The following is a 10,197-nucleotide window of genomic DNA, read 5'->3' on the forward strand; positions in this document are numbered from 1 at the left end:
GATTTTATGATTGAACACAGCTACACCACCACTGACCCGACAAGGGTGCAAGTGGTTCCCAAATCATTTCCGGGGAAACAAAAAACTTTTCTAGTGTACATACAGAATATCCCAAACAGAAGCAACTCAAGCAACAGATCTAAAGCAAACAAAATATAAAAAGAAAATCAATAGAGTTCACTCCCTACAGTCCCTAGTGTAGCTTGAAACAATGTCTCCCACCTCAATTTTTTCCTCGCCTTCCTTAATTAACACTATGCATAGTGAATTCTAAACGTCAAGAGCTATTTGTGAGATTTCTGTAATATTAATCCATAGGGGTTCTACATGCTAGCACAAAATAAGATACTTTACACATCTAGCACAATCTTATAACCTCTCCTTCAAAGCATATTTCTATAAACGTTTTATAAGAGGTGAATCAAGCCACACATTCTGCCTCAAAAGCAAATAAATGTTATAGAGCAAGAAGGGAGAAAAGTGGTTAAGCCCATCTCAGCAAGAGAGTTTGGCATCGCTCAGCCTCCGGTTCCCCTACCCTAAGACCAATCAGACCTAAGGCTGGATCGTTGGCCACCTCCTCCCATTAAATATATATTCCTTCAAAACAAAAATTGGAGCAATAAAACCTGGAGTGTCTGTGTGGAAGGCAGCCATGATACTAGCAAGGCAATAACCTGCTTGATAAAAAATAATGTACTTCAAAGCAAAAGAAATGGGATGATTACAGAGTTTAAATTAAATACCTCTACTACTACTGTCCAATTCTCAAACAAAGGCTGGCAAAAAATCCTCAAAGATATATCCACCCATGCACCCTTAGACAAAAGAGAAACAATTAAAAGCCACAACCTTAGCTTCCATTGATAAGGAAATCATACATAGAGTAAAAGACGTGATTGTTTTGCTACCTGGAAAAAAAAAAAAGAGCAAAGTTTCTATTAATGTTTTCATAACAGTTTTGTGCATAATTATATAAGCACTAACTTCCTAATAGTTCCAACTATCACAAACAAAATGGCACAGCCAGCCAAATGAAAGAAGATGTACTAATTGATTAACAGTTTTGGAATCGATGCCCATCCAGATTAATACCTAAGAGCTCCAAAATTTGATAACCAAATGGGAATGAAAAGAATAAAACAAAAAGAAATATTACCACAAGAAAAGGAACAAAGCAGCTTCAGCCACTTCATGTTACAACATTGATTATGGTCCACTAACAATCTTTGGTTTGGCATGATCATCTTTAGATCCAACTGCCTCTTGCTCCAACTCTTTAACTGCACTTATAAGACCTCGCATAATACCAGGTAGATACAAACCTTTCTCTTTCATTTCTTCCAGAAGCTTCTCTGCTGATTTCCAATCTAAAGCCTTCAAACAAAGTGATTGGATTAACTTATTGTACTCATCTACATTAGGCTTAACGGCTCAACCCCAGAGTCCTTCATCTCACTCAGAGCTTCATAGCCCTGTCAAATTCTCCAAGGTTGCAATATTCTCGAATGAGCGAAAGGAAAGTAGCTGGGCAGAGCTTGCAATGTTTCCTTTTGGCCATTGATAAGACTTCGCGAGCTTCTTCCATCATACGATTCATACCACCCTTTGCGTAACCACTAATTATGACACTATAGTATAGACATCAAGTTTCAGTCCCCTAGTCTCCATAAGTTTCAGTAACCTCTTGGCATCTTCCATATCTCCAGCTTTGGAAAGAGAGTTAATGATAATATTTAAGATCGCATTCCCAGGAGGTGGACCTTTTTCCATCATCTCAGCAAACAACTTCTTAGCACCCTCAATGTCATTTTTCCTACACAAACCGCAGATGACCCATGAGAACGGATTGATAGCATGTTTACAAACTTCATCAGAAAAATCAACCAGCATCTCCTGTGCTAAGTTCACAGTTTCATCCACCTTCAACAGACAACTTATCAAAAAATTAACTGCCTTCTGAGAAGGATACTTTTTATCCTTCTTTGCAGCAAGATATACAACATGGACCTCCTTGGACTTGTATCCTTTTCATAAGAATGATATGATCTCACCAACCATCTTACTCTCTGGAAGCATTCCAGCATCGAGCATTTTCTGAACAACTAATGTAGCCCAGTCATAGAATGACCTCTTGCAAAGCGCCTCAATCATAAGATACTAACTGTCTACATTCAGTACGCAGCCAAATTCCTCAAACTCCCCAAATGCCTCATATGCAGCCTTTCCCTTACCCAATTTTGAAAACGCTGATATCAATTGATTTAGCATTTCAGCATTAACACCACCACGGCACCACGCACTCTCTTTCACCATTTCCTTCACCAAATCCCACAAAGCATAAACATCTTTCCTCTTGGGTTCAGAATCATTTCAAATAGCACGGAGCCACAGACAAGTCTACTTAACAACAATGTATTACCTTTAAATTCATTTCGACTCGAAACCCATTTGTAAAACCTAATCAGATGGTCCCCAAGAATTAGCAATTTTTCGAGCACTCCCACCACAAACTCCTCATTCAACTTCAAATGCATACTATCAAGATTTCAAGGCTAGACTCTAAAGACCCATCTACAGTATTTAGAAGCAAAGACAATACATTTTCCAATTGTAAGATCAACCCCAGTAATTTCCTCACTAACCCCTACTAATTCCTGATCATTTAACCCAATACCACTCATATGGGCATCATTATTTTCATCAAAATTAGGGTTCAATTCAAGTTCTCGAGAAGAACTAACATCATGGGTATCATCACAAAACCCCACCATTTTCCAATTCAACTTCCTCAAAAGAAGTAGAATCATGATTCTAAGTTCCAATTTCACTTATAGAAGAAGAATGAGATAAAAACCTCTGACTCTGATATGAAAACTTGCCGGAATTCTCGATAACCGTAAAATGTGATGAAATCAAGGGTTTATGGAATACCTGAGATGGTGGGGTTTGGGTTGAAGAACTCAATTTTCGCCCAAAACTTCTGGTGAACGAAGATCTTGAAACTATGGAGCTCCACATATTTTCTCTCTCCTCTTTCGCTCAATTTCTGTGAGCTTGTACTATGCAACGAGGTTGAACCATCAGAGTAGGATTTTTGGGAGTAGTCCAGCGTTGGCTGTGTAATTCAATGTCGCAACTTGCCGTTTCCTTCGGCAGTGTAAGTGTAAGGGCATTAAGGAATTAAAGGCCTCTAATCCGAGTAAGAGATAGCTCAAGTGAGTCATTTTACACTCCTTGTGCGTAAATATTACTGTCGCGTTACTTTTCACAATTTTTCCTCTAAATCTCTATTTCAATGTGATTGTAAGTTAATTACGATAAGGAGGTGTTAAATTGAGATGTTTATAAAAAGTTAGGTTTTGTTTGTATTCAACCTCGAAATATTTTATTCTAATTTGCTTTATGTATGAGTTTTATTCGGGTATGTGATCATTAGCTTACCATGATTCATGAAATAGTCTATTAAATTGGCCATGTTCATGTTGGCCCAATATTAGATTAACTCAAGCGAGTTTTGATTATGATCACATGTGATATCATCGTCGTGTACAAATACAAAGTCACTACAACCAAAGAGATTTAGGTTCAAAGTTCAAACCATGCAAGTTAAGATTAGGTTGTAGAGAATCTGATAATGTATTTAGGCCAAAGATTGAAAAACAAATGGTAGCCAAGATAGACCCAATTATGGATCAAATTATTCATCTATACTTCGGACAGGAAATCCTAATCTTTGCTTATGCCCCCATGCTTCATGAAACATTTGTAGGTGTAAAACGATTATTTAACTCTATATACTACATATTTTATTTCAGAATAACATATGAGAGGGAGAGAAAGATAATTTCAAATGTGTGTGAGTGTAAAATTACAACTAACAAATTAAAGCGTGAAAATAAATAAAAAATAATCATTTTGAATATCGTTATAAACATCGCGTTTCTATCTATGTGCTACTCGTCTACTCGACTAACAAGATGTTACGTGACTACACTTTTTTAAAAGCTACTCTGTAGTCCGTACTAGAATTTGTTATTAGCCATAGGAGAAAGGGAGATAAGGGCATAGTTGGAAATTACACGAACATTAGTTAGTAATTGTTGGCGGTGTTTAGCAATTCACAAGAAAAAAACAAAGATTTAATCATACAAGTATCGCCACGAAAGCACGACGACACTCTGGTATCCTTCCTCCATATCCCTTTCTCTCTCTTCTCTTCCATCTTCCTCTGGTGAGCGATCTACTCTCAATCTATCTTTCTCTTTCTTCCCTCAATCATCTCATCTTCTTCATGCTCTGTTAAATTGAGATTAACCCTTTTTTCTAATTTGTATTTTTAGTATTTGAAGTTGGAAATTCAGCACCCAATCAATGACGATCGATCATGCCGAACTCACCACTGACCAGGTTTATTTTTCTTAAAATTTTTGAAATACCCTCTTTCAAATTTTCCTGAATCATTGATTTGTTGACTTTGGTTCATCTTTTTCTTGATTTTGGTACTAATTGGTTTGATTGGTTATTGTTTTGATCTTAATTTTTAGTTTATTGATTTCAATTTGTATGGGTTATCTTCACAATATTTGATTTTTTAATTAATTAACGTCTAAGATTCAATTTTTATGATGGGATTTTCAATTTTTGTTGGGTTACTTGATCTGAATCGAATTTGATTGTTAGTGATAAAGTTGCTGCAATTTCCGGGAATTCTTAGTAAATGGTGTCAATTTCTTGCTTTGGTAAAATTAGGAAGTTACCAATGAATTAGCAGTTTGTCATTGTTTTGATGGGGCTAATTTTTGTCTCAGTCAATCCACATTACAGTTTTCGGGCAAAATCCGGGTAAAATGCAATAGATGAACGCCTTAAGTTGTACTCTAGAAATTGCTTTGAGCGGTTGGAAACTCTAGCATTGCTTGTACAATGGTTCTTAATAGATATAATATTTGGTGTGTGTGTGTGTTGGGGGGGGGGGGAGGGGTCTGTGGTCCGAGAGCATTCGATTCGACTAGTGAACACTTCAAAGCTGTCTAGCAATGCTGACTACCATATTCGATTCGACTAGTGGATACTTTAAAGCTGTCTAGCAATGCTGACTACCATATTAGTGTTGTGGCAACAGAAATATGTTGTTGATGGAAAATTTTCTACCTTTTGATGCTCGAGCTATTATTGATGCTTGTAAGGAATTGCATTGTGTTTTTCATTTTGTATTAATGATGCCCTTAAAGATTATGGTTAGATTAACCACATTGAGTCAAGCCATTTGATTGCATACTATCTATTGCCAAAAAAGAAAGCCTGAGGTAGTTTTGGTTTATTAATTGTACTACTTGTTGATCTTGTGTTAAGCTGTACATGGATGTTCTTTAAAGATGAACACGAGAACTTTAAATCCTTTGGTTTCCTGGCACCATGTATATTTGTGCTTGATTTGTAATTCATTATATGTGATCTATTATGTTGGTGTGAAGTGTGAAATAATTATGTTTTCGTATATTTTTCCTTGTCTTTTTCAAAGGTTCTCAAAAGGGATATTCCATGGGAGACATACATGACAACGAAGTTGATTACTGGGACAGCCCTCCAACTTCTAAGGCGTTATGATAAAAAACCGGAGAACCAGAGAGCTTCTTTGCTGGATGATGTAATGTTTTATTTTGCTTCTTAGAAATTGTTGGCTTTTCAAGAAATTTTATTTTGGTGTTATCTGTCATGACCTACCCTGTTTTTCTATTGAATAATTGTGTTTCAGTAGAGAAGGGACATGCCCAGTAAATTACCATCAAAATTAATCTTTCTGATACTGAAACCAGTAATATGGCTTTTGGAAAAGAACATGGTTTTGCATTGTGATGTCTTCAGCTAATGGGTATATATAATTCTAATTTCTGGCTGTACTTTTAACAGGATGGTCCATCTTATGTTCGGGTTTTTGTGAGCATTCTGCGCGATATTCACAAAGAAGAGACAGTGGAATATGTACTTTCTTTAATTGATGAAATGCTCGCTGGTAAATGCTTGAGACTTTAAGCCATCTGCGTTTGTATAACTTACTATAGACTAATTTTCTGTTTTCCCCCCTTTTGCAGCAAACCCAAAAAGAGCTCGGCTGTTTCATGATAAATCACTTGCAAGTGAGGATATCTATGAACCATTTTTAAGGCAAGTATATGAAAAAAAAATTGCTGGTCCATTTCTTTCCTCACCCTGTACAAACAAATAGGAGTTTGATCCTTGTTGGTTGTCACTTAATGTAGAATTGCATCCTCATTGAGCTAGTAATCTTTATTGCTGGTTTTGTTGAGAAGATTAAATATCAGTTTTCTGTTAATGATACAGCATCATCTAATTATGGTTGAATTTTAACTAAGTAGATTTGGAATTCCCGGTTCGACCAGTAGATATAAATGTGTAATGGTTGGTTTGAGTCCTGGTGAGGGCAGTTTATGACTAGGGACTTAAGAGATCTCATATTGAAACCAGGAGTGCATGGTTGAATGTGAGTGGTTCATGTTGTGGCCATGTGATAATGAATGTGACCTATGTGCTTGAAGTGGCTATATTTTAGTGATGAACAGGCTGTGGGTTATGACAAAAGACAATTGAAAATGTTTGGAGCATGTTGGACGGAAATTGGCCTACTCCCGGGGCGGACGGGGGGTTTGTTACAATGGTAGCACATTATAAGGTTATACTTTATTTATGAGAAGCTTGTGAAGGAAGATGGATAGATGTTTACAGGGGAGAGAGGGAATCTAATTTGTGTATAAATATTGGACTGTAAACTGAGACAGTCATTCAACTTTTGCATTTTGGAGGGAACAAACTCGATGAAAAGCTTTGTTTTTGTTTTTGCATTTTGGAGGGAACAAACCCTATCAAAAGCTTGTAGATTGTAACAACTTTCGTTGTTCAATCATAGCTCCACCTTCTACTTTTCTTAATTACGTCTTGTTAAATATTCAGTTCTTAACTGAATCTATGGAACCGTCATAATTTCATGGATTTTTCTTCTATGCTGCTACTACTAAGATTTAAGGGCTGCTACTATGAGGGAATTGTTTTATGTGGTGATCAATTGGTAGAGTTCATGGAATTCTTGAGGTGATAGTGCCGTTTAAAAGGTTCAATTAAATTTCTCGTATAAAAATTGTGCTCACCTTTTAGCTTGTTAACATTTGCGACTCTCTTGACTGCCTTGGAGCTAGGAAACCCCATATTCCGAGAATGATATTTTTGTTGGCTTTTAAAGTTACGAGAAGAGTAGAAAGGGTAGCATCTGAAATCAGACTCTGAACTGGTTGGGTTGTCTTAAAGCTGAGTTTGCTTACATTTGGACCTTTGCCATACCTTGCTTGTGATAGATTCATACTAGATTTTATTGTTTATGAATGAAAGAGTAGCAATTATAATGAAGCTAGTTTCTATTACCATACTGTTATCTGAATGCTTCCAGTGAAGGCACCTAGGTTGAGAGTGAACCAAGGGTTAAATGTCAAGCCACTATTATAGAGGTGCTTAGCCTTACCTTTGCAATTGTAGTGAGACTATTGCCACTCTGCACATTCTAATTGGTTTATACTTTGCAATTTTCATTCCAAAGTCTCCTTTTCTTTGTCAGATTTCTGCTTTAACATTCTTGTATGAATTCTTCCAGATTGCTATGGAAAGGAAAATGGTTCATACAAGAAAAGAGTTGCAAGATACTTGCATTGATTGTTAGGTACTGAAATATAATCTGTTTGGTAATAATTGGTTTGTGGCTACATGACTTTCTTGTTGTACCAGTAAGTAATTTTGCCTGATCATTCTAGTGCTAGACCTAAAACTCAGTACAGTGGAGCTATGAATGGTGAGGCCTCGGATTCCAAAAGCAAATTGACCACCATAGATGATGTCTTAAAAGGATTGGTGGAGTGGCTTTGCACACAGGTTCAATCATTTTAATAAAAATAATTATCTTCTTGCATATCTGTTTGCTTTAATATGACTTCATGCATCTGGACAAAATTGTTGATGTAGTCTCAATCTGTTTGTAGTGTGTTTGTCATTTTTTTTTAAATTTTAAACAATGCTAAATGTATCTACTTTAGTCAGCTTAGTCCTATATAGTATTCAAAATCTAGTGAGATCGATGCTCAAGATTTGTCTTAGTGAATAGCAACTTGGCTTTTCAATATTTTTGCAGCTAAGGAATCCTTCTCATCCTGTTCGTGGTATCCCTACTGCTGTGAACTGCCTTGCTACTTTATTGAAAGAACCTTTGGTCAGATCGTCATTTGTTCAAGCAGATGGAGTAAAGCTACTTATTCCATTTATTAATCCGGTAGCCAATCCATCTACACCCTTAACATCCTCACAGTCCACTCAACAATCCATGCAGGTAATGCTTTCATTATTTCTGTAAGAACTAAGTATATCCTTCCTGTCAGTGCATCAAATCTCATCCATTCATTTTTGCTTATGGCAACTTATGAGTGCACATTTATATATTTCTTCACATTCTTATGTGGATGGTTTTTCCTTTTACATCAACAGCTCCTTTATGAAACCTGTCTCTGTATCTGGCTATTGTCGTTCTACGAACCTGCAATTGAGTACTTGGCTACTTCCAGATGCCTGCCCCGGATGACAGAGGTTGTCAAGAGTTCTACAAAGGAGAAGGTAATATTTAGCGCTTTTAAGTTTTTTTTAATGGAGGATTTACCAAGGACATGCTATCTTGTTGGCTTAATTGGTTAATCTCGTGATTTTGTAAAGTCAGTCTTGCAAATAGCGAACACATCTTATATCTCTGCTTTTGTAATGTATTGGTTTATATATGTATGCATTGTACTATTAAATATCAATTATGTGAGATGTATGTTTGTATTTCTGGCAGGTTGTTAGGGTTATTGTCATGACTTTCAAGAATCTGCTTCCAAAAGGGACATTTGGCCCTCAGATGGTGGACCTTGGGTTGCCTCAGATTGTCCAAAACTTGAAAGCTCAAGCTTGGGGTGATGAGGTGAATATTTTAGCATATTTTTACAATGGCTGACAAGAAATACTCAAAGTGTGCACCCTCTTATGCATCTATCTCTACGGAATTTACTGTGATACTTGCCTTATTCATTAGGAACATTACAGTTTTGCAAATTTTCTTTTAGATTCATGACTTTCCTTTTCACGAATACTCATGATTTGCTGTTCTTTATCCTTAATTTACTTTCAGGACCTTGTGGAGGCTTTGAATCAACTAGATGAAGGCCTGAAGGACAATGTCAAATTATTGAGTTCATTTGATAAGTATAAACAGGAAGTACTTCTTGGCCATCTTGACTGGTCCCCAGTTCACAAAGACGCTTTCTTCTGGCGGGAGAATATCAAGAACTTTGAGGAAAATGATTTCCAGGTGAATTTCTCTTTTCCTGCTGTTAGTCTGATCGATATTGCACACTATATCTATATTTGAAACCTCTTTTCAACTTCGTTCAATAATGTACCTCATTGATCGACTAATACTCAACTTAGCTATTGACATCTTGGTTTTTGCATTGCTTCATGGATGCAGATCTTGAGAGTTCTCATCACTATTTTGGACTCCTCCAATGACCCAAGATCCCTTGCTGTGGCTTGCTTTGATCTCTCACAGTTTATTCAACATCACCCATCCGGGAGATTTATTGTCAATGATCTCAAGGCTAAGGAGCGGGTGATGAAGTTAATGAATCATGAAAACGCTGAGGTTACCAAGAATGCTTTACTCTGCATCCAAAGGCTTTTCTTGGGAGCCAAGTATGCAAGCTTTTTGCAAGTTTGAAATGTATTTATCCGAAGAAATTATGCAGATATCAGCATGCTTAGGCGGATTCACTATTTCATTAGATATTTATGATATGTTTAAATGATTGATTGTTGTTCAATATCCCCTAATAAACAGTATGCGTGTCAGCTCGTTGAGGCTCGCAGTATGGCATAGACGAACAAATGAGGTCCCCTATAGATGGGTGTTTTTTTTTCCCTCTGCGGCAAGGTTTTGGGCATGTAATTTTACCTTTTTGTAGGCTGGATGTATTGTTTCATAATTCTCATGCACAGCCTAAACAAAAATAAAGCTTAGTTCTTTTGTTCTTTGCACATTATGTATTTTTCAGCAATTGAGTGTCCTACTTGGTGCAGACTCTTTATTTTACAGTATCAGACTGCTAT

General features: G+C 36.6%; 1 protein-coding gene and 1 pseudogene across 1 annotated transcript; one reads left to right on the forward strand and one right to left on the reverse strand.

Moving 5' to 3' along the window:
• Positions 1 to 656: 656 nt before the first annotated feature.
• Positions 657 to 3,144, reverse strand: LOC110701046 (annotated as a pseudogene).
• Positions 3,145 to 4,114: 970 nt separating this feature from the next.
• Positions 4,115 to 10,175, forward strand: LOC110701047 (V-type proton ATPase subunit H-like). The gene is made up of 12 exons (XM_021878631.1): positions 4,115 to 4,234; positions 4,344 to 4,410; positions 5,525 to 5,650; positions 5,914 to 6,016; positions 6,096 to 6,168; positions 7,664 to 7,729; positions 7,821 to 7,938; positions 8,195 to 8,389; positions 8,545 to 8,670; positions 8,888 to 9,013; positions 9,221 to 9,400; positions 9,560 to 10,175. Exons 2-12 carry the CDS (start codon positions 4,375 to 4,377, stop codon positions 9,806 to 9,808), a joined length of 1,398 nt encoding a protein of 465 aa, XP_021734323.1. The 5' UTR covers positions 4,115 to 4,234; positions 4,344 to 4,374; the 3' UTR covers positions 9,809 to 10,175.
• The last annotated feature ends 22 nt before the right edge of the window (positions 10,176 to 10,197 follow it).

The sequence above is a fragment of the Chenopodium quinoa genome, unplaced genomic scaffold (genome assembly GCF_001683475.1).
Source record: "Chenopodium quinoa cultivar QQ74 unplaced genomic scaffold, ASM168347v1, whole genome shotgun sequence".
In the NCBI taxonomy this organism is placed as follows: domain Eukaryota; kingdom Viridiplantae; phylum Streptophyta; class Magnoliopsida; order Caryophyllales; family Amaranthaceae; genus Chenopodium; species Chenopodium quinoa.